This window comes from Ischnura elegans, chromosome 6, assembly GCF_921293095.1.
Source record: "Ischnura elegans chromosome 6, ioIscEleg1.1, whole genome shotgun sequence".
Classification (NCBI taxonomy): Eukaryota; Metazoa; Arthropoda; class Insecta; order Odonata; family Coenagrionidae; genus Ischnura; species Ischnura elegans.
Window position 1 is genome coordinate 95455015 of NC_060251.1, and position 25754 is coordinate 95480768.

Sequence of the window (25754 nt, forward strand, 5' to 3'; positions counted from 1 at the left end):
GCACGGGGGCATGTGCTCCCATCCCCAGACGCTCAAAAAAAGACAAGATTTTTAATACGGCTATCTTCACGTCCCCTTTATTTTGTGTATTACGGAGCCTTAATCATTTAATTTAATATTAATAACTTTCATATCAAAATGAAGAGAATATTTTCTATATTAATTTTTGTATTTTTTTATCTCAGGTATGATAAGACCTGTCAGGTCCGTGTGACCTCCTAAGAAAAAATAATCCTGAATCCGGCCTGCGGTATCACTTACATGTTGAAAATGGCAGCATTTTTACACCAAAGTGATATTTACCAGTTATAGGGTGCAGAAAAATTGTGTAATGAAATTTTAACCCAAGAAAGTTGATGCTAGTAGGAATCAAAAGTACTACTGACGTTTAGGTCAAAAAAGCACCATTTTTTAGCAACAGAACTTTTGAGCCAAGCGCTCTGATTGGCCGCGAGTTTGCCCTGTTGCCGAATGACGTGTATATATCGTAATCTCCGGCAGGCAAAGCAGGGCAAAGCGTTCGAAGTTCAGAGCATCCGGCAACAGGGCCAATTTGAGCGCTTAGCTCAAAGTTTTTGTTCAATAAAAATGGTGCGGTTTCAACGTAACCATATTTTGTAGTATTGGTTCATACTTGTATCCGCTATCCAGGATTAAAAATTCTTGGCATAATTTTTCTCCACCCTGTATTATTTTGATATAAAATAGGTATCCTTTGGCTATACCAAATAAAAGTCAAAAGGAGGACTTCATTCTGTGGTATATTTCTGGAAATTGCTCCATTTGAAGGGAAATTGATTCGTGTATTCGCACATTTTTATCCATTTTTTATAAAATTAGATGTTGACGTCACAAACTCTCTCTGCTGTCTTTCAGGACGGGTTGCAGGAGAGCCGTGCGGCGGCCGAGGTACGCGTGGAGGATGTGCAGAATCGCCCGCCCGTTTTCGTGGGCTCTCTCACGGGCGTTGTCAAAGAGGATGACCCCGTGGGCACGCTCGTGATGACACTCAACGCACGGGACGGAGACAGCGGACACTCCAGAAAGGTCCTCTACGAACTCGTTACCAGTGAGTATATCGATACGTAATCAAGTCTCTTACTAACGACAAATGACTCTTTGCATAAAAGCTAATGCCTCAATCATAAGAATTTAGTCGATTACTCGGTGACCAATCAACGTGCATTCAAACCACCGTGGTCAGTGCCCTCTAGATTGCAATGTAGTAACTATTGGTGACAAAGTAGTGTAGATAGTGCAAATCTAGAGGACTCTGGCAGTAGTAGCCCAGTGCTGCCCTCAACTGACGTGTTTGGAAAGGACAGAATAAAATTATTCCATTGCTTTGCTAATAACTTAATTTTCCTTTCTTGAAAACTCTTGTCACGACAGCAAATGATGGAAATAGGGACTGTGATCCCTGACTGCTATCTTTGCTGACATCCTTGAAAATTTTCACGCCCAAGAGTCATCATTTGAGCTGTCATTTCTGCCGTCCCTGAATTTATACGGGAAAAATTATCACGTGGCTTTAGCACTAAGTCACACGATCCTTGACCTAGAGTGCATTAAAAGGATGTATTCTTTTCGGATTTTTTTCGTTTTTAGGGTGTCACATCCCTTACGAATGGTTTTCACACATACGTGTGCATTTTTTTCATTTAAGGGAACTACACAGAGGGTGTTACAGATCATCCCATAGGTAATACTCAGTGGCGCCGACTCCATGGGGCTTGAGGGGGCTCGAGCCCCCTCAAAGATTCGTTTGGGGGGGCGGAGCCCCCTCAATAATTCAAGAAAATAATTAAGTTATATTATGCTTTGTGAAATCACAAAAATATATTGTTAATTTTTATTTCCCATGTTTGACGATAGTTACCTTTTAAATAAATTCAACAATGTGTGTTGAAACAAATAATTATAAGGTTAAGCAGGTTAACTGAATCAAGTAGTGTGAATCATGGTAGTGTTTCGGTGCTGCGACACACTTTAGATTTAACCTCTTCCCGGGGAAAGACCTCCGATATGGGCCCCCCAATATTTTTTATAAGTCGGCGCCCCTGGTAATACTTAATCTTTCCCCTTCGGGCGCAGTTTCATCCGTTTTCGAGGACGATGAGTGTGGAGCGATTCATTTAATCCCGATATATGTAATAGAATATATATGCGCTCGATATTTATGGCAGTGAAAAGTAATGAATTCAATGAATAATATCATCTCAAATGTAAATCTCGGTCAGTAGCGCTAATTTACGGCTTATTTTTGTAATTCCGATCGCTCTGCCCGCTAGTGGAGTCTTTTCTAAACCCACTTACATGCGAGGCGGACACAGCACATCGATGGCTAAGTTCTAACAATACGTATCTCAAATTCGGCCGGTTTGAGACGGGTATCTTAAAGAAAGTATAATAACATTAAAAAGTAAATTACAAACAAAACACAACTCTTTGTTTGCAAATAAATGCTTCTTTTTCAGTTTTAAGAACTTTTGGTTTTTAATTTCAGTGCGTAAGTAAAAAAAATAATTGTTTTTTGCTCTCCTGAAAAGTTGCTATTTTTGAGATACGTGTTGTTAGAACTTAACCATCGACATCTAGTATCCAAATATAGAAGCCTCCATTGTAATATAGTCGTGGTGTATATTCTGAGGTAAGTCATACTCCAGCCATTTTGATAAAAATGGCGAATTTGTGTACCTAAGGGAAAATATATTATGGCGCATCGGAAAAACAACTGAATTGTTTCGACCGTATCGGAGTGGGTCATTCTGGGGCTGTAAACTCCGAATGAAAGTCAACCTGACGTTCGGTGTCCTCATTTTTGCGGACCCATTTTATTTCCTCGTCGTCAAAATGTTTGATGAGACCAGACTTGCTGCAATCAATTAGCGCCTCTCTGCAAAGCTCATGAATTTTTCAGCTCTGTAATGCATTATTGGGAGTGGGACATTAATTTTTTCAACCAGTGGGTGACGTGCAGTTGGTGTATTTAATTTTTTTAATGTAAGAAATGGCTTTGCTTTAAATCATTTTACCTTTTTCTGTGATGATTATAAGTTGACACAGTTATAGAAAACATTAGGGTAGCGAGATGTTACGATAATTATCCTCTAATAACTCTAAATCTAAAGTTTAATTATAAGAAGTGCCATGTGGCTAAAATTCACCTTTTCAGAAAATCGGCTCGGGATATGAAGATAATTTACATTATAAATATATTTGCAAATTTTATAGGCTTTTTCTATCTTAATTTAATCTGATTTTTCCTTTATCATATTACCCGATGTTTTTGAGAAATCAGAATCTTCATGCTATATTCATTTTTCTAACGCATCGATCAGTGCTTGCAACCCTCTAATAATATAATCACTATCAAAATGACCGTTAGTACTCTATCCTTGGATGGATAGATATGTAGTTTTTTTAACGAAAAATCAGAGGTTTTTTGGCAATCCAATTTGAGTAAAAGTTGCATAGATGCTCTGCGGGTTTCATAACTACGATATGTTATAGCTGCAGCGAACCTATTTAAGTTTTCGGGTGAAGTCCTCTAGGATACTCTAACCGTGTAAGTTGATTAGGGATTGCCAAAGTGTCGATGGTTTACTCATCCATGGTCCTCATGGCGTGGAACGTTGAGACACTCCAATGTATGATTTTTTTCTCAGTATTTTAATACGCTGAAAAAAGTGCTTTGATTCATTGTGGCTTGTAGGAATCCCATAATGAGACACTGTAAATAAATTCACTAGTTTTCCTGTGGCATTCCCATTACACGAGCTATAAAATGACCCGAGGAGGGATTGCTTAAAGTTTTTTTTTAATCTTTGCCTGAGTATTTTGGTAAACCTTACGATTTATAAACATGGTCAGTGCTGGCAACAAGATTTTTATATTGCGCTCCTTTGGCTGCCATTAGATGGAGCGAACTTTTCTGTTTTGTTTTGTTTGTCTATTGTTGGTGGTGGCCAGAGAGTACATATCAGATTGTAGCAGACACCCATGCGCCATTTTCGACTCAATTTGTGGATTCAAATCGTATTAAAAAGACAGTCTACGATTTTTCTTTGAAGTTATTTTTTTCTTATGCTTTTCCTACTCCTTTGGCGCGAAAACAGTCAATATTTAGTAAGAGCTAATGATAGAAGGCGTAATATTGATATTAAGAAAAACTTCTTCTATATTAAATCAATTCTTGTTTAAATGTTACGTCAGCCCAAAACCCATTCGTTTTGTTTATGGAGTGGGGATTAAAACCCCCTACCCCTAAGTAAGCTACTGCATCCGTAAACCAAGACGTGTCAAGTTGGATTTGTATGAGTAAATCGTCGTTTGGAATTTCGCTCTTAGTAAGTCTGTGATGGATGGAAAAAAAGTTTCGAGTGGAAAGATAATTACTGTGAATTACTTCATTTTCCATAAAGTATTCTTCCAATAATATTAATGTTAATATCTTATTTCTTTTCCAGATCCTCACAATTATTTCCTGCTGGATCCAGAAACGGGAGAGCTTAGAACGGCGCAGCCTCTGGACAAGGAAGCTTTAGAAGATTCAACAGGAGTGCTCACCCTGACCGTGCGAGTGAGTCAACTTGATGATTTTGATTTTGGAGAGGAAATATCCCGCTAGATATGTCAGATTTTTTTCCGTCATATGCCTGTAATAATGTTGGAATATTGTGATTCAAGAAGCTTTTCATGTATTTAGCTAGTAATTGGTGGTTTCTGAATGCGCTAGCCGCTGAACACGAATATGCCTATGACTAGTTAGAATTTTTTTCCTGAACTGAAAAATTCAAGATGGCGTAATAGATAGCGTTGAATTTTAAAATATTCCGTTTTCCCGTGAATATTGGAGAATACATATGTCATAAAATGTTTCCTATTGGTAATTTGAGTCAAAAATCCCAAACTTTAGAGAAAAATACGCTTGAATTTACTTTTTCAAGACATAAAGAAATTTCACGAAATGTAAGAAGTGCCATGTAGCTAAAATACCTTTTCCGAAAATCGACTCAGAAGATTTATAATTTGCAAATGCGTTTAAACTTGAATTTTGCAAAAAAAATTAAATTTTGCAAAAACATTTATAATTGACATTATAAATTGTATAATTGAAGGCTAAAATTTTATGAGATTTTTCTATCTTAATTTAACCTAATATAGCCTGTAGCATATTAGGGGATGTTTAGAAAAATAAGTTTCGTGCTATATTCACCTTTCTAACGCATCCATCAGTGCTTGCAACCCTCTAACGTTATACCCACATTCGAAATGACCGTTAATATTCTCTCCTTGGATGGATAGATGCGGAGATTTCAGATTGTGGTTTCTCGCCCTGGTGCGTGGAAGCCGATGCTTTCGGTCGCCTGCACCCGTGTATTACGCCCGTGGAGTGTGTTTAAGCTGATTCCGCTTCGCTGACTCTCTCGACTCCTTAGCCCCGACATTCCCGCACTACCCGACAACTTTGACGTGCTCCCCCTGCTCTTTAAGGCGGATTTCACCTGATGGCGAACTCTCCCATAAGTTGGCAGGCCTTTTCCATCCCTCCTCCCCCGTAAAAATTATTGCGGTATTTTCTTTTTCTCTTGTGGATCATACGTACAGTGGGAGCAGATCAGGCATTTCAATCAATTTGAAGTTTCCTCTGAAATTTCTGGAAGCGAAGTCATAGTTTTTTTTTCATCGTGATAAATTTGTTTAAATTAGTTCCCTTTATCATTTTCTGTACTTGATAATGGTTTAACAGCCGAAACCGGTCGGAATATTTAAAAGTATATTATAGAAGTAAAAAGTGTCTGTTATTGATAATTTGAATGGTTTACTTTTGCTATTTAAATAAGGCATGGCAATATTTCCAATGAATTTGTTTTCGCCTGTCATTAACTTTCCATTTTGTACTATCATGAAGGGGGTGAATCATGATTCGCCTGACACTATTGAATTTAGCTGACAAAATGCCAATATTGCGAAACATTTTGCTCGCAAATATTAGCTCGTTATTTTGCATATTTTTTGCGTGATTACAATTTTATCTATTATGTTCGTTTTCGTGTGTTACTTTGTCTATTGCTGTGCCCACTTCTTTCTATTTTTGCAATGGAGTTGTGCTGTCATTCCAGGAGCAAAGTATATGTTTATTCTATTCTCACACGCCGCGCCGATTGTTCTCTGTTTCCAGGCGAAGGAGTTGGTCAACGGGCAGCCGATGGACAGTCCGCTGACGACGACGACCACCGAGGCCACGGTGACCATCCGCGACGTGAACGACGAGCCTCCGAGGTTCAACGGCCGCGAGTACTACGCGTCGGTGCCGGAGGGCGCCCCTGAAGGCACGCCCCTCGCCAACCTCAACATCACAGTGCACGATCCGGACGTGGTAAGTGGCTCTAACTGCTACGGTTAGGTCTGGTTTACACAGTGCGAGCTAGTATCCGAGTTACTGCAGCGCACCGTGTCACCGCATCATACGAGTTACTATTATGTGCTAGTCGGTCAGTAACTCGCATACGTGTTACCAGAGTCCTCTGGATGGCAGTTCTCTACACTACTCCCTCACCATTTTTTGTTTTAACTCGTCTCTCATCTTCCTCCACCAAGCCACAAGCAGCAGCCCGCATATTCGGACGTCAACTTGCGCAGTATTACGAAATGACAGTAGCTCGTAAGTCCAGGACCACGCCGAGTGCATTCTTCGTGTTTCAAGTAGTGATTAAAAACAAGAAAAGGCGGGTAGAGGGGCTTTCGAACAAAATATAAAGTTTGTGAAGTTATACAAGGACCAAACCAACTTATAGAATTTTTTTGGTCATAATTATAAGAACATAGATTTGCGTAAAACCTCGTTTGAACACATTCGCATGGAATTGGGTTTGAAAGGCCACTGAAACGATGCTAGTACACACGTGCGGTAACTGTCCACTCTCACGCCAGCAGCTTGCACTTGTGAGACCGGGCGAGGCGAGACGAGCTATTGTCATGCGGGTACCCAGATCCAGTTGCTGCCTACTGTCAGGTCAGCAAATCGTGTAGTGTGACCGCGCCCGTACCTCAAGCACCAAAAGGACCAGGTCAGTTACCTATTAGAAGGAGCAAGACCTGTCATTTCAATGGTCGCTATGTATTTGGATCACGTGCGACACTTTTTTCATAGGTATTGATGCGTTTGATTTACGTCGAAGGAATTCTTCATGGGTTCTTCACCAGTTGAAATTCCCCATGCATGACGTTACAATGACATTTTGAATCATGAATGATCGATTTACAACGATTTAGTTTTACGGATATTTCAGACTTTCCCGTTTATTTAACGATCAAATACTCTTCGGGTTTTTTTACCGCGTATATTCATTTTTTGGAGGACAACGCAGGTGTCGTTATGTTCTGGATCTGACGGAGCTTGATATGGTCACGGCTTGATATCGCCACGGCAAAAACCGGAAAAGAACACGGCCGATTTATTTTTACGTTAGAAATAAATCGACCGTAAAAATCGGTGGTAAAAAAACTGAGCAATTCCTTTTTTCATACTGTTTTTAATTTTTTTCAATAATTTTTAACTCTATTTAAAAGTTAATGTAATTCCTCGTAATACAAATGGTAGTTGAATTATGCATGGACAAAAATTAGGAATTAGACATCCTATGAAATTTTCGCCTCACTTTCACCTTTACAGTTTAAGGTACCTATTTCTGACATGTTTTGTGAACTTACTACACCACTTACTTCGGCCAAATCTTGCGGTAGTGAGCAAAATATTTTTGGCCCGAATAATTGAAGGATTGTCTGCATAGTTCCTTTTTTGGCATGGGGATCAATCAATTATAAATACATCTAAGATTAAAATTCCTGGGCTTAAGTAAGTCGCCACTCCGGTTATAAAAATTTCTCAAAACTTAAATAGATAAATATTAATAATTCTTCTTATTCTTTATCCCTCCTTAGGGTACAAATTCCGTGTTTCGGCTGCGTTTGCAAGATGTTTCGGGGTCGTTCACGGTGGAGCCGACGGTGGCAAGTGGGTCAGCCTCCGTGAGCATCCGAGTCGCCTCCAACGCCTCCCTCGACTACGAGGATCCCAGCCAGCGCAAGTTCATCCTCCTGGTAAGTGACTTAACTACCACCAGATATGTAAGGGAAACAACCTATCGTCACTGAAGAATAGAATACTGATTTGAGCTAGTGATGGAAAGGTATGGAAAAAATGTAATCGGCTCAATGGCAATCACACTGTCAAATTTGCAATCAATTACAATCACAATTTACTGTGAAAGAGGACGGTTCAGTGGTGTCATAGATCTGGAATAAGGTGCTCGTGTGGGCCCCTGGGTGGGCATACAGAGCGTCTATGTAGCTGATCGTATGCCTGATCGGCAGTTGGGTGTCATCATTTTTTTCTAATTGAATTTCATCCTCAGATGCTGCAAAAACTTTTACATTTTAACTCTCTGGCTAAATGTAATCATTTTCTAAACTTTCTCATTTGCAAATCCTTGTTGAATAGTTCTTTTAACTTGCGGATAACTCTTTATAGGGAGGGATCTGATCAGTGAAAATATACGGCGCTAAAAATTTTCAAAAAACAATTTCGGCTAAAGGCTGTAAGTTAATTACCGTTATCCTTAAAGCGTTTCCAGTAGCGTAGCGTAACTAGGGATACGTTTTTTTATTTTATTTATTTTTTTAATAACATGCCTGGAAATACATTTTACGTCATTTTTTCAATAAAAATTTAACTTAAAGCAGATTCAGTTATTATATTTATCAAAACTAGAAAATAGTTTTCAATAACTTTTCAATTTGTCTGAGGCTATGGGGATCCCCCCATAGTTATGCCACTGAGCGTTTCTGTAATGACTTTTCTTCGCTCTATACTTTATTTCCTTTGTAAATAAATATTTTACTCCCGCTGTTGGTTGTTGCATTACTTTTAGTTTAAATGTGAACTCTCGTGGTTTAGGTAATTTGTAATAAAAACACGCACAAGCCGACGTTTTGTAAATTTATTTTCCATTGCAAAATTATTTAGCAAAAGAATTTATTTCCTTACTCTAATTTTAATCGTGCATTTGTGACAAAATTTTAATTAAATGTTTTTCAACGCAAGGTAGGGAGTCAATTCACAGATCTTTTTGTCGTGTGAATTGAAATTAGGTTTTTCAACTTTTATGATTTATCTCGCTCATCACGTAAATAACAGGTGTGATAAAAGTGATTGACTATTACTAAAAAAATGTTATTTACTATTAGGTATGGAATAAAGTTATCTCTGTACTATTATAGACCCAAGAAACGCTCAGAAAGGTAAAATTAACGAAATCGAGTAGAAATGCATGGAGAAAGAAATTTATGGAAAAATGAAACGTGTTTGCGTAATCCTCGTCAGCTTCATGTTCTCGATTTCCGACATTGATGGAGTTGGATTAATCCTGGATGTGATGACGGATTTTCACAGAGTAATCAATTTTGCGGTCATTGTGACTCCATTCGAACATGTTACAGCCAATTTGGTCGTGTTCATGAAACCAAACATAATGATTCTTCATTAATTATTGCTGTATCGAATCAGTCGTAATTATGGTACTGTCGTTTCTGCAAGTAATTACGTCGCGAATGTCATATCGATTGTTTAGGGTTGAAGTCTTTCCCGGGTCAACTCTAAACAATGGACTGCTCATGCCATCTCCACTATTGAAGCTAAACATTTGCGCATCTGGCCATCTTGATACAGAGCTAAGAATTGTGCTCTATTTAAATACATGGGAAATAGCGTAATTTTTAAATTTTTTCTCGGTTCATATAATTCGAATGAAATTTCTACTTTGAAGATAAATTAATTGTATTCCATACGACAATGTCTTCACCTCAAATAGGGTAGTTTCCTTCATCAAAGAAAACGAAAGGCATTGATTGCGATTCGTTACCCACAGTTAGTGTATTCATAATATACAAATTATTTGGTTTTAGAAATACCGGTTTAGACGAATGGCAAGGGTCAATGTTATCCTCATCTGAAAAAGGCCAGATTGGCGCCCATGCGATTCCACTCCACGTGACGTCACACGGACCTAGTTTCTATACGAGTAGATAGGAGTTTTACATCGTCTGAGGTTACCAATGCATGCATGAGGCACAGAGCTCAGGGAAACATGTCTTAATAATCACCTATTAAAACTGGCTAAGGTCGGAAAGTTTTCTTCGTTTGATAAGGTATTAATAATCCTTATTTAAGCCAAGCGCTACCAGCTAGCATGGTACTCTGCTATCTGCTAGCATCTTGCGTCGTATCAGCGCTCAGAGCCTCGCCCCAAGGTCACCTCACTTGCGGCAGCGGGAACCAGAACGACGTCACACGGAGTATTCCTAGCATTCATACTTAGCCTCGTTGCTAACGGCTTCCGGGTGCAGCTGCGTGTTGCGCTTTGTCGTGCAAGCAATGTTTATTGTCTAAATCGAAAGATTATTACTCCTGGAGTACGTATTTCGTGGTTTTATATTTTTAAATGACGATATCTATTTTTCGCGATTAAATGAAAAGTGAAAATTTTCAAGTGCGCTAAAACGCGACGGCCAAGTATGAATGCTGGGAAAAGCCCGTGTGACGTGATTCTGGTTCCGGCTGCCGCCGTGTGAGGCCACCTTCACTATTTTTCGGGAATAACGAATCCCCTAATGTTTGGGAATAACGACTGTTTTAAGGTCGTGGCAACCGTGGTGCTTTGAATAATGTGCAACAACACATTTGCCTTTGTTGCGACCTAACATTTGAGGGGGTGAGAAGCCAACGGGTACAAGTGATTTTTTTCTAAACATAGGTAGATAGAGAAATTGACAGAAGAATTATGCAAAAACTTGATCGCCAAGGGAGACCAGTGAGTGTCTGTTCAGTGCTGATATCCAGTGGAGTGGAGCCCCTCGGCAATGCACACAAAATTACGATTTTCGTCTTTTTGGTTAATTTTAAGTAAGATGAACTGTATAAACATTTCCTTTCATGAAAATTTTAGAAACGTTTTTTAACAAATAGCATACGTAACTTCAATATCCATTTACCTACTCTTCTAAACCTTGGATATTGAAATCAACCTTTCGGTCATTTTAAAAATCAAGGAATGGGTAAAATGTAATTTTAAAAAAGCTCTTTGTAATGCGAAGATGTTTTACTCTCTATGAAAAGTGCAATGAAATGCACCAATAAAATATTTCACCCGTGACGAGATGACGAAGACGATCGTTTTGTGGTGTTCATAGTGTTTCGCGTGTTCTTCTTCACTCTTTCGACCGCAGAAGCTAAACGTTTACGTTTAAACAATAATAATAATAATTTATTCATTTGCCAGACGACAAGTATTGTACATACATTGTATATGGCACGTCATGAATACAAATCAAGTTATATACAAAATGGCAGTTTAAATTCAGAGGCAGTTAAATAAAGATAAATATTCATCAACGGAGTAGAAACATTTGGATAATAAAAAGTTTTTACTCTTAGTTTTGAAAGTCGACTTTTAGGTTCTTCGGAAGCTTGTTATAAAGCCTTAGAGTCATTGTTCTAAAGCCACAGATAGCTTTCTTAGTACGTACAAATGGGACATGCAAGTCTCCCTGCTGCCTAGTACCCTGGTTATGAATATCCGAGTTTAGCGCAAAGTCCTTAAAGTTTGACTTGGCATATAATAAAACAGAAAGTATGTAGACACAGGGAATAGGTAGCACGTGAAGACATTTAAACAAAGGGCGACATGGGGTTCTACATGGTTTGTTAGCAATCAAACGTATAGCTCTGTTTTGGATTTTAAAAATGGTCACTGCAATAGATGATTTATTGTTCTGTTCGAATAAACAATGAGTATAACGATATGCGATACGACCATATGGAGCTTCGGCAGGATTTCATACAAATGCTTAAAGTTCAGCGTAAGGTAGACTCAATAATAATTAGGTAGTAATAAGGTAAGGTATAATAAGGTAGACTTTTCTGCGGCGATAGTAGCTTATATTTTTTTCTTTGACTGATTTCTGTTCCTAACTCTGTTTAGAAAACAAAATCACTTGTGCCCTTTGGCTTCTCACCCACTCATTTTGACATCAATTGTGACCCTAAGGTGAAAAAAATTATTTGAGAGGAATTAAGAATATTTAAGTCTATTCTTCGATTGTCTTCGACTATGTACAACTTCTAAATAAATACTCTTCACGTTAGACGAAAAAAGTGAACGCTTTAAATTGTGTTATTTTGCCGATATTCTATATTATAGCCCCAAGAATGGTTTTTAAAAAAATAACCAAAACATCGATAACACCTTATGTCTTTATGTACTATTTAAATCCTTTAAAATGTGATTTACGAATTGTTAAGGATCTCATGAAGTTCAATTACGTGGATAAAATCTGAAATTCTCTCAGTTATGGGCCAAATGTAAGAGAAACCTCAATCTGCTTTTCGTCCGGCAATTTCCTCCGTGAAAGTTGAACTCAAAAGTCGGCCTAACTTTCGTAAAAAGAACTTATGTGGCCCGCAGATTCGGTAAAAAAAGAAAGCCACCTGCGGCCCCCGTAGGTCTGTACTAGAGGAAATAATAAATTGGACAAAGAAATGGACGACCTCGTGACCCCTCGAAAAGGCGACCGATAGTACTTCGGAGAAGTTTTCCAACGTGGACTTACCTATTCTCTCTTTCTTTCGGTTTCGCTAGCTTTTTGCTCCTTTTGCTGTCTTTTTTTCTGATGGCCTGCCGCCATGGCAACGGTGGTGAGAAAAACTTTCCTGGCGCAAAGATTATCTCCTGCCTTTGTGTCCCGTCACGGAGAAATATTTTAGCTGACCTTGCTGCACCATATTTCAATCTCTCTGCGCGTTTCGTCAATTTGAATTCGTTTTTTTTTAACCTTTCTTCTTACCTCCAGCTTTATATTGAAGTTTTGCTCTCATCGCCTTTTATGCCGAGTTGAAAATAAAAGCGTACCAAGTTAAAATTTGTCGAAGATTTTCCTTATCCTGTTCTTTGCGTTTATTACTCCATTAGGCGATGCTGCTTTTGAGTGTAGAAGTAGCTTTTCTCAGTCACAAATATTGCGTTCGTCCACAATATTTAATTCACTACCGTTTACATCCAATTCAATAATGTTCACAACCATAGAAAAACATGTCTCCGGGTATTTACAACTTCAAAATAATTGCTCTTTATGCCTTTTGATTTAAATCGTTTTATTATGCCTATATTAAATGTTACAGCCCAGAGGATGGTTACAAAATTAACCAAAACGCTTGCATATGATGGAACTAATTTTTGAAATATAATAATAAAACCAAAACTTCAAGAGTTGATTAATATTTTTTTTATTTTAATGCTTATTTTTTTAAAAATAATTATAAAAGTACTTAAATAAAAATGCATGTAAACAAAGGTAACTAATAAATTATTTTTTAAGTCAAGTGGGTGAGTATTATTGCAGGTAAAATTAAATATGGCGAGAAATACCTGAGGAACGGAATAATGGAAGTGAATATTTCAGCGCGACTTTTTTATGGAAAACTGTGTGGCACAGTATTGGAAGAGATGAAGTCCTGGTCTCGCCGACCGCAAAACGTTCTTTCCTTCATGGAGAGATAGCCCTTAGGGTATGACGCTAATGTATGTCACTCTATGACATCCATTTCTGGGCCCCGACATCCTTTCTTTGCGCACCGAGTAGGTCACCGAGGTGACCTCGTTTGCAAGGGTTTCCTTCGCTTGTTAACATTGAAAAAATCTCGCAGTTTTAATTTTCTTCCATTGTTGCATTTCATGATTTTAAAAGGATTTTCTAAGCCTATACAATAGTTGTTATACGTACCTATCACTGTTGCTGCTCGCTTTGCTCATGTTGTTTGATAGGGGTTTAAGGAGGTTTTAGAAATTTTTTTATTCTTTTTGAATCTTTTTATTTGATTGATGATTGCTAGTAAAAATTATCTATTTCCAATTCTTCGCACATAGATGTTCTTCTTTTTTCCTGTAGCTTTTGTCGCTCAATGCCTTATTTTTGTATATTTTCCTATAATTTACGATGAAACCCCTCAGTGGTGCCGAGTTTAAATACTTGCATGGTAACATGGTGATATTGGGTTCGAATCCCACTTGCGTGTACCGTGATTCAGACGTTCGTACTTTTGACCTTATAAAGGTGTGCACGAAAAAAACGTAATAAAGTCAATGCGAATACTTTCGTGGAGAAGGAGGGGGAAAATCGGGGTAAACTATATGTCATCGGGGATTTCATATGGTGATGAAACTCAGTTCTTGATCATCGGCGGAGTCGTAATGCGTATAAATATAATTTTCCATAATGTTGTCACCTGGGCTGCATGCACCGCTGGATATTTTCGATATATGTTCTGTTCTTCAAATAGCCTTGGATTGTACATGGTGTTTCAGGAGGAATCTGCAATTCTTCAAGAGGTGGTAGGGGAGATATTTTTAACCCATTATAACCCAATGCTGCTTCTAAGTAACATCAAAAAAGGTATACATTTTCAGCTCTATTCAGGAAAGATTTAAACTGTTCTTTTGCGCTGTAAAGTTCGACGGTTAAATATGTAGCTGCCTCAATTATTATGATCAAGTAGAAAATTTTCACTTTTAAAATGAGAAGTCTTGAAATTTAATTTCTCCCAGGAGCAGCTCTTGGATAGAAAGGGTTAAGAATTTTTTTGTCCACAAAAATGGGGACGCAGCTCATAAGTTACACAGCTATGGCAAAGCAAACATTTTTTGATGCAGTTACCATGGAAACGGCTTTCTCAAAATGGGTGAGATTGCGAAATCGTATTGTGGATACTCGCTCAAAGCTCTCGTTTAATTTAGCTCAAAGATTTATTGTTCCAGACAATTATGATCACACATTTTCGCCCAACCTTAATTATTAAAAAGTCCTTAAAAATTCAGAGAATTGAATAAAATGTCGAAGAGGCTGGATACTAAAGAAAAACCGTTTTCATGGTAACTGCAAAGTGCATCCAAAGAAAATGTTTGCGTTGCCATTGCACAGTAACTAAGGAGACCCCACATTTGAGGACAGAAAATGCTTTAAATTGTCTCCCCTACCAGTGGCGCAGTGAGGGGGGGGTTTTGGGGGATAAAACCCCCCCAGAGCTCAGAGAAATTTTTAAGTTTAATCCATTTCACATAATTGGATTGATATTACTGATAGAATAGTGTAAGGATGAATAAAATGTCCCTCAGAAAGCCGTAAAGCTCACCATTTTGAAGCATTTATCTTTAAAATTCCGTAATTTATCAATCTCGCACCTACTACCGCTTATCCTGGTGGGTATACCACACCCCCACACACCCCGGTGTTAGTTGCACATAACACCCCCCAACATTAATTTCTAGCTGCGCCCCTGTCCCCTACCACCACCTGCAGGAATGCATATTCCTCCTGAAAGAACGTGTATATTATGAAAGGTTTATATATTATTTACTCTGTTTATTTTTTGTTTTTCCCCATGACAACCAATGTAAATAATACGTGTGTTATACACATTCTCTTACCTTACCTTTCCACAGGTGATCGCCGAGGAAGAGCACACGTCTCCCAAGTTGTCGTCCACGGCCACCGTGACCGTGAGCGTGATCGATGAGAACGACAACACGCCTTCCTTCGTGCACGATGACCTCTCATTCTCTGCCTCCGTGCTGGAGACCGCATCGCCGGGATCGCCCGTGGCCACGCTCACCGCTGAGGACAGGGACTCGGGCCGATTCGGACACGCCGGCATCGTGTATCAACTCTTCGGAAACGGAGCCGACAGGTGAGCACTACACGTTAATCGAGGCCAGGAGCCCTATCCACTAAGACAATCTATCGAATAGTTCGTGGTTGGTTCTCGGAAAGACGTCAAAATTTCGAAATGAGCTATCCACTAAGGTCTATCCGAACTTTCCAACACGGAAACTCGTCCGAGAGCGGCGGAAATGACGGAGGTTCTCCAGAAATGACTTTCCGTGTCTCCGACTAGGAAAGTGATGTGGCAGCTGGTAAGCAATGGAATATTTTTTTACCGCAAATATGGTGCTTCAGGAGCTGGTGAGAAGTTTCAAGTAATTTGCAAAGCTGGCACGGTATGGGTACTAAAAATTATGGGAAATGGATGATTATGGATTAAATACAGTTACAGACGAAACCGTTTGCCATTAAAGGCATTAACGCATTTCAACAATGCAGTAAATTTAGAATGGTGGATAGCACAAAAGTGCTTCCGAGTGACGGAAACGGAATCGGAGACAGAAACGGAAAGTTCGATTACGAAATCTCGGAAACGAGGAAACGTAGTTACTGGATAGGGCTTCAGGTAGAGAAAAATTTATAGCAAAAAACTCGGCAACAAATTGATGAGTCCATCTTCCAGGCGACTCCCGCGTCGCTGTTATTCGGTGGACCACAGTTCCGTGCTGGGCCGGAACTAAGATTTTTGTCGGGGGAGGGGGCAAAAATCAGGTTGCTGCCCCCCTTCTCCTGATTCCTCCACGCTCCCACCTTTCCCCTCCCCCACCCTCTAAAATATTGCACATCCATAAGCTAAGTTTTTGAAATGCGGTAGTGAAATTACTCACCGTATGTTTGCTATGAAGAAGTTTTATTGATAATATTGTTTACTAATTTATAAATTAATAGCTATCGTTAAATAAATATGAAATTAATAATTATTGTTAAATAATTTAATTAGAAAAATTAAACGTCCTTATAAAATAAACTTTTGAAATTTTTCCGCCCCCCTGAAATCTGCCGCCCGGGGCACGCGCCCCCTCTGCCCCGCCCTAGTTCCTCGCCTGGTTCCGTGAGCCCTGCTGCTCGCGCCTTCAGGTCGAAGGTTGGTCGAGTTCAATTGATGGCCAATTTTTTGCCGGATTTTCACCAAACTTGGAATTTTTCAAATGTATAACATTATAAACATTCCTGTGTGCGTGAATGTTTCCCGAGTGCTTGTGTGTGTGCGTCTACTAATTTTTATATCGACCAGTTCAGTCGCTATGCGACGTCGTCACGTGCAAATACAGGAAAAGCCTTTTAATGTATTTGCACCTGGCGATGTCGCACAACGACGAAACTGGTCGATATAAAAATTATTTACGTGAAATCCACTGGGTTTTTTTATTCAACATGAAGCAATTTCAGGAAATCACGCCTCAAAATATCCAAAATATTCTTATGTTTAAGATTGGATAGCACCCTGGCAAGTGAAGCAATTTTCCATGGTTAACCTGGAAATCGCAGAGAACTTTTTAATATGCCACACAAGTGTATGTCCTGCGTTATAAATCACGTGCTCTTTTATCTTCCCAACAGGTTCACCGTGAACAACAAGACGGGAGTCATCACGGTTGCGGAGTGCGCGACTCCTGGTTCGGGAGAATGCCTCGACTACGAGACGACGCCGGCCTACTTCCTCTCCTACAAAGTAACTATCACGAATGTTTGAAATAATTCTATTCCCTTCATAAATGCCTAAAAAATAGGTTAGATAAGAAATTGTGGTTTTCAATAAGCTTCGCAGTTATTGGAAAAAGATATCCCAAACTCAGGTTCATCATCATTTTAATTAGTCACCAACATGGAGATTGGCTTGACGCTGACTCTGAGGTTCCAACAATGGACCATATGATTTTCTCTCCAAACTGGTGTTAATTTGGACAACCAAATTGACGCACGGTAGTGCGAAAACTCGCAAATGTTATTCAATAAGTTTTTCATTGAGTTTTTCTCACGCTTTGCGGAATGTAAAAAAATGTTTGCCCTGAAGAGTATGATAAATTCTATTTAAAATAATTAATAACCTGCGAGTACAAGTCAATGAATACTAGTTAAGTTTGGTAGATCCCTACTCATCTGACCAAATCAGGAAACAGCTCGCTTTATCTCAAGCTAACATCATATTCATTTGGCTGACTTCTTTTTTCAAGCATTTTCCATTTGACTGCCTTAAAATGAGCGTCGGAAAATATTTCTTGCGTAGAATCACGCGATCGGGCTAAGTAATGTTTCCTCACGTGCGCATTACCTATTCAAAACTCCCTCTTTTCCATAATATCTCATTGTTTAGTAGACCTGTATGCGCTGAAAATACTTACAACTGGTCCACGCCGAGATGTCCATCTCAGATCTAATCAAAATAGTTTCATGAATCCTACAAAATGTGTTCATTCAAGGATGCATCCTCATTATTTGTGTATCTTTTAAGTTCCAACAATGGGGCACGTGATTTTTCATGAAGCACTCCATTTATACAGACACAAAACCGACGCACAATAGAGCGAAAGCTCTCAAAGGCGATGACTCCACTGTTGACAGTCTAAGCCTGGCAGACTCCATAAGCTCGGATCAAATTTTTAATTAAGTCTTCAGTCCATTTAGCCCTCGGTCAATACGCACCATATTCGCATGGAAGCCCGGGCGCCGCCAGCCGCCGAAAAAAAATACTTCCGGAATCTGCCGGCATCAATTTTACATTCGGCGCCGAATTTTTACTTATATTTGCTACTTTCATTTTCACGAATGATAATTTTCCGGGCGTCGTATTATTTTGCTTCGTTATTTGCGATTTTTCCATGATTTTGTATAGCTCTCGAACCTTTATACAGCGTTCACAAACTGAAAGCAATAGATGATTAGATAGAGCTATTTCGTGAAAATCTAGTAGCCCAATTAAACAAGCATGCGTAATCTCGGCTCGCGCCCTCGTTATCTAGCACGGGTGCGCCGACCCGATGAGCAACAGTTGGTTCGTCCGCTTCTCCACTCGCTCGCAATGTTTTTCACAGAACTTTTGTCATGGAAACAGCTGAGAAAACAACGTGGAAACGGCGCCACTGTCGAACGTAATATAGATCAATCGCGGTGAAATTGTCCTCGGCGATCGACTATCGATAGCTCGTTTGACCTGTCGCGTCGGGGCTCGTGGTCGGAATTCACGGCTTTTGATCCCGCGGTACTTATCTAGTGATAGAAAATTTTGGAAATTTTGAGGGCTTGATTTTTGGTATTTGACTCGTCAGTCGAATTTCACGGGATGTCGCCCGGCAAATGTTTCCGTAAGCGATCTATACATTTGCTCTCTGGAAACTTAAGGTGTAGCCCTGGAAAGAAATGCGCCCATACTTCTTCGACCCTAGAGCCAGTTTTCATGTAATATGCGAGTGCATTTGTTACCGTTTGCAACCGTTTTAGTTTTTTTACAATGTTAACCGGTGGTTATATAGGTAGTGCCACTGATGGTTTTTTAGTAAATTGATAAAAACCACTAGGTGTGCCCTAGCCCTGCAAAAACTGAAACAGATGTAAGCCAAATATTCCTACTTATCTCAAGCCTTAATCTTAATTTATTTCTGACTTTTGGTTACTCTGTACCCCTCTATCATTAAATTCGTGATAATTTTCCTATTAATTCAAAATCAGCCAAGCCCCACGATAAGTGTTCTGTGCAGATAATTTATTGCTAATTTTAAAATAATATTGGAAAATTGGCCTTTTTTTATTTAACTCGAGTACCTCTATTTGATTCACTTTATCCATCACTAATGCCTATAGCCATCAGTGTATGAAGATATGTTGATATTTACATTGTTAAAGTTTCCCTCATCTTCAATTCCTAATCGTTTGTTTTTTTAATTTCTAGGCCACAGATGATGAGGGGCATGGCAAGAGCTCTGTAGTTTCTCTGAAGGTGGCACTGCTGGATGCGAATGACAACCCCCCAAGGTTTGTCCAGGACAGTTACCGGGCCGTGATCGATGAGGGTTCATCTCGCTTTGAGCCTCATCTCTTCGTCAAGGCCGAGGACCCAGACAAGACTTCGGACATTACGTACTCGATTGCTGGTGGCAATACTCACAACCTCTTCTCTGTGGACCCTCACACGGGAGAGATCAGGGTTGCCAACCCCCAGGGACTTAACATGACTAAAGTTTCCGGTGATCTGGTTGTTTTAACATTGGAGGTGAGTGCTGACGTCTTTTTAATTCTTTTACCTCGATTATATATTAGGAGTTACTGCATTTGTAATCCGTGGCAGGAATAAATAATCATTAATAGAAATAGGTAAAATTTTAATGAGAATGCAAAGAGCATTTTTGTCTAAAGTCTTTGTAAATTTAATGAAGGTGTGATAAAGGTTTTTTTAGAATATTTAAAACCCTGTTGCAGTGCTTACATCGAAAAACTTATGTATTGAAGAACATCCTTCATACCCTCTCGCAAACCTGCGAAAATCCTGTTGAAAATCCCTACACAATTTTATAGAAATAGTGTTCACATTATTTCCCAGAGCATTTTGACTGAGTTTTTGATTGCCTTTTTGATTAATTATAAACGATAACTCATAGGTTCGTATTTATAATTCAATGAACACTAGACAATGCAGCTTCACTACTGGAATCATAGGAGAATCTTAAAATGTAATCAGAATTCCAACAAGAATTCTAGAAGGTTACACTAGCTTTGAAAGCCTCTTGAAATCTTTTTCCAATTCTTTTTGAAACCCTGTTGAAAGAGTCCTCTATAAAACCTCTAGAAGTCTTTTGGAAACCAGTTTGTATTTCAATATTTTCTGTAGAAAGTCTATGTAGAGGTTTTCATTGAGATTCACAAATCCTCTTCAATTTCTAAATGGTGACACTTGCAGCATACTCATTTTCATCGGGGATGGTGGATCTTTCTCTCTGTAGAAACCTGATAAGCAACGATCAAGATTTCTGACAAATTGTAGTGGTTGTACATGCATATATTTGAGGTAGCTGAGGATGATGAAGATCCCTTTCTCCTAAAGTATCAACCCACTCTGCCATAATTGATGATTTTTTTCTGCAATAATAATTCTGATTTCCTCCATTCTTTAAACAGGCTACCGATGGATTGTTCACTAACACAACAAACGTGAGGATAGCAGTGAGAGATGTGAACAATAATGCTCCAGTTTTTGATAAAGAAAGTTATGTTGCTGATGTTCAAGAGGATGCACCTATAGGTAAACATATTACATATATTAGTCTTTCTATTGAATTCTCTGATTGAATCAACACATTCATTGTGAACAATTGTCATGGTCTTTCCTTCAAGTTAGAGGTATCTCCTTTCTTTATATTATAGAAACTCATTCAGCCGTGTCCTGTTCATGATTGCATCTTTTAGTCAGCTTACTCAGCACTACACATGTTGGTCCTATTTTGGTTAAAAAAAACTTATAACCCTCCTCCCAAATTGAATGTGTCAAGAATTATGATCTGTAATCTCTTTCAAATGATTAAAAATGCTATGTTGCTCAATTGTCCAGGAAACCATACATATTTTCTAAGTGTTTCAGCATATATTCACTACATATTTTGATACATATGTAGTTTCAATAATTACAGAAAAAGATGATTTGTTTGTATAATCCCTCAAGCCCCTCCCCCCTGAATTTATGGAGGTTACCATCTTAAGTGAATCCCCATCTGGTGAATTTATGTACAAACCAATTGCTTCCCAAATATGTCAACTCCCCCAAAAGTGACTTTTGGATTCTGACTCACCGCTAGCCCTTTAAAAAACCCATTTATTTGCATGGCATCTTGAGATATATCTCTTATACATAATAAGTTTTTTTTCTCGTTGCTGTTGTGTTCCAGTCTTAATGCCTGAGATGAACCATCATTCCTTCCATCCATAGTTATGCTTCTTTACTTTACAACTTAATAGTTATCTCTGGAATATACCTCATCCATACTGAATATTTATAGATAAATTACCTTATCTGGTTGTCTTTTGGTATTATTGGAATATCAATACCTATTCCATTTGCTAATGGCCCAGCAATGTCTGCATATTTTTGGTCAGCTTTTTACCTTGCCAACTAAATTGCTCTCCCTCTCTCTTGTTCATTACACAGAAATTGGTTGCATGGTTTTTTTATGTTAACTTTGTGTAATCTAATAATTTAAATGTGTATACTTTGAAGTGAGGTATTTTTATTCTACCTTCTTCGAATATTTACAGGCACAACAGTTGACCAAGCTTTTGCCACTGATGAAGACAGTGGAATCAATGCCAACTTGGGGTACAGGATACAGAAAGGATCATTTGATGATTTCAGCATTGATGAGAAGACTGGAATTTTGACTGTGTCAAATAAATTGGACTATGACCGAAGAAATGTTTATACTATTGAAGTTATTGCTGCGGATAAAGGTAAATATGTTGTGTCTATACTTATTTCCAGCCTGTTTGCCTATTTTGAGCAAAATTGGTGTATCTATTTTATTAACTTCATTAGCTGGATTCCAGATTTTATATTTTTAATCTTAACTTATGAGATAAGTGTAACTATCTGAGTAAAATGACACTCAGTGGCCTACCCTTTATTGGCGACAGTTATCCGTAATCAGGAGAATTTAACCATATGTTGGTTTTATATTTACAGGAACACCTGCACTGACAGGAACAACAACAATCACTGTCAATATCCTCAACAGTAATGATAAGATGCCGTATTTCAAGCCAGCCACTCAGAAAGCAGAGGTAGTTTTGGGAGTTGTGAACCTTTATTCATTATCAATGATATGAAATTAGCTTTATTAATTTTTTTAATGCTCTCTTTGTGTTTGCCATAGGTTTCAGAGGATGCACAACCTGGTACAGTATTCTACACCCTTGTGGCAGAGGATCCAGATGTAAATAGCACAGATGCACTTAATTATGCTATCTCTGAACCCATCACAGCATTTGACAAAGATGGAAAGCAAATCCATGACATTGAGAAAGTGAAGGTTAGTTAAACGTTAGGTTATACCAAATTTTTGGAATGTGTGAAACAGAGAAACAAATTACATATTCTCACAGAAATGTGCATTATCAGTTATCACTAATCATTTGCATATTACCGTTACTGCATGAACCTTCTGTGATCATTAGTGAAAATGGAAATGCTTCTCTGTAGTGGTTATGCTGAGTATGTAAAATTTGAAAGGAAAGCTATGAATTAGGAAAAATAGATTTTTTTAACTACAGCCCAAATTATGTTTGACTCATAACCTCCCCTGAAGGTATTATTTTAATACTCCGTTTCTATCTTTATTACTCATCCATTTACTCAATGGTTAAAAATATTCGGATAATTCTACTTTGAGATGTAGCCATAATTCTTTCCTAGATGCTTTAAGTCAATAAAATGAAATCCTTTATCTATACTATCATAAATACATCCCTAATATCAGCCGTACGAAAAGTAAAATGAACTTCTAAAATTAAAATATATGTATATGAAATTTGGGAAAATTTTCACTCCTCATTTGATGTTACATATTTTCTAAGTGGTTCCTCTCGTTCCGCAGGAATTTTTCATCGTCAATCCTCTGAATGGGAAAGTTTCCGTGGCCCAGCAGTTGCGTCGTGAAATTGCCTCTGTTGTGCGTCTCACCGTCATGGTGAGGGATGTCAGTGCCCCAACAGTGCAGGAAGGCAGAGGCACTCTTGCCATAACTGTCATTGACGTCAATGATTCTCCACCATCGTTTCCCCATCCTTGGACTCCTGAAAACCCCATGCTTCCTCCAGTGTCCCTGCCTGAAGAGCTGCCTGTTGGCACAGTGGTGGCATCATACGAGGCCACTGATCAAGACTCAAAAATTTCCCGGTATGCACTGGAACCTCCATCAGAATACTTTGACATTGATGAGTCCACAGGTTGGTTTTTCAATACATATTAATAATTATTGTTGAAATTATTTTCGTGCATCATCATTTATTTTTCTGATATTTAAAGTGTTTTCATAATTTGCATAATGGGGCAATCATTAATTTGTGGTAATCAGGTCTGAAATTTATATTTTATGTAATACTATCTTGGCAATGACGTAAGCCAGTTAATACTTTAGAGATTCCGGAATGGATTTTTTCCAATATTTGTGAGTCAATATAACATCTTTAGTTTATTGGTGATGGCCACTTGGGTTCCCAATAAAATTTGTTAGCTGGGGTGAATGTGTTTCAAAGCATATGATAGAGCCAATATTTATTCTGCTATTAATGTTGTAGTTTGGAGGAATCATTGGCCAATGCTTGAATTAGTAGTAGATATGCAATGGGAAGGTATATTTGTAATAAATTATATATTAATGGTAAATTCTTGTCTATTACTCTAAAGGCTGTTACAACAATTAAAGCTTTTAACATTTCACCATTTTCATTCCAGGAATTGTGAAAACAAAGAAAAGAATTGACTATGAGGAAGTCAAGACCCTTAATTTCTCTGTGATAGCTTATGACTCAGGGGTTCCTCAATTCTCGGCTACAGCCAATGTATTAGTCAATGTTGTTAATGTGAACGATATGGATCCAGTATTTTCTGAGGTATTTCACTCTACTATGTTGATTCTTATATTTATTATGTGTTGTCATTATCACTCATGTATTTGTACATTGATGGTCATATTTTAATATGAATAATGTTTTGTTTATATTTTCAACCATCCTTGATTAGTGGTCACTTTCTTTGTTGACTTCATCAATTTTTTTTCATTTAATCACTTATCTTGTGAATGTATGTAAGCATGTTATCATTTACATGTATCTATTGCTTCCTTTTATAAGAAATATTTAACTTCAATATGTCTTTTTCTAGTGTTCATGAACTGCGTACAAGTTGAGTAATTTTTTTAGGGCATTTTTGTGTGAATTCATGCATTTACTTATTTTTCAGCCTGAGTATCATGCAACTATAAATGAAAACTCCCCATTGGGAACTCTTGTAATAACTGTCAATGCCACTGATGGTGATGATGGAGACTTTGGAAAAGTCAAATATAGTTTATTAGGTGAGTTATTGAGATGCTTTTACTTCTGCATGGCATTTTAAAGTGGATGAGTTTATTTTACATTTAATTTCATTTTCCTGATTAAGGTAGGTACATAGTTAGTTTGATGAAGTAAGGGGGATGACCAAGCACTAGCATGACAGCACCTCCAGGGGGTGAAATATCATTAACATATTTAATCATTGATAGATGAGAAGGTTATTTTTTTTCATTTAGCATACTCTGATTTGTTTTCAGGGGAGCATCAAGAAGACTTCACAATCCTTGAGTCTGGTGAGATACAGGTCCAAAATTCTGGTGTTTTGGATCGGGAAAATACTCCCGAGTTGGTCATCCAAGTGGTTGCCAGTGATGAAGCTCCTGTGGAAGCCAGAAGAAGTATTACGGTGCCTGTAAGTATTGATATTAAATATGTGAACTAGATATGTGAAATTAGATTTGTGAATAATATAGTCTCTACCTTTACCTATCATACTTGAAATAGCATCTTGAGAAAGTACATGTTCTTCCTTATCCCTTTCACTGCAATGGTCTGCAGTGTTAGAAATACCATGTGATCGTAGAAACTCTTTATTTACCCCCCAAAAAGTCATTTCTTCTCAATGGATTAAATATATTTTTTCCTCCTTAATCCTTAATGGATTAAATATATTTTTCCTCCTTTTGGATTTTAACATCTTGAAATACACTATGAATAGGAGAACGTATATGCAAAAAATTTAGTTCGATGTTTAATATTTAGGCATGATTCATTAGCCCTCAATGCAACAAGATGCCATGATTTTTTAGCATATTTTTCTACTTTCCATAGCATGTTTAACGAGGTTTAAATTGAAAATCTGGAAATAATAAAGAGGAGAAGTTACTCTCCATTCGTTATCAGTCTGTGATCAGTACATAAATGTGCTACCATTTTTGTGT

At 38.1% G+C, this 25754-nt stretch overlaps 1 protein-coding gene across 2 annotated transcripts in view; it reads left to right on the forward strand.

The window, feature by feature from the left end:
- LOC124161207 (cadherin-87A-like) overlaps positions 1-25754 on the forward strand; it is a 1373415-nt gene that overhangs the window by 1328610 nt on the left and 19051 nt on the right. For both annotated transcript variants that reach the window (XM_046537469.1, XM_046537470.1), the window contains 15 exons: positions 877-1069; positions 4470-4582; positions 6185-6382; positions 7948-8106; positions 15558-15802; positions 17338-17449; positions 19664-19984; positions 20887-21010; positions 22018-22209; positions 22442-22539; positions 22632-22787; positions 23352-23703; positions 24212-24369; positions 24719-24833; positions 25071-25225. In XM_046537469.1, coding sequence (XP_046393425.1) covers positions 877-1069; positions 4470-4582; positions 6185-6382; positions 7948-8106; positions 15558-15802; positions 17338-17449; positions 19664-19984; positions 20887-21010; positions 22018-22209; positions 22442-22539; positions 22632-22787; positions 23352-23703; positions 24212-24369; positions 24719-24833; positions 25071-25225 — 2691 coding nt within the window. The remainder of the gene's footprint in view (positions 1-876; positions 1070-4469; positions 4583-6184; positions 6383-7947; positions 8107-15557; positions 15803-17337; positions 17450-19663; positions 19985-20886; positions 21011-22017; positions 22210-22441; positions 22540-22631; positions 22788-23351; positions 23704-24211; positions 24370-24718; positions 24834-25070; positions 25226-25754) is intronic.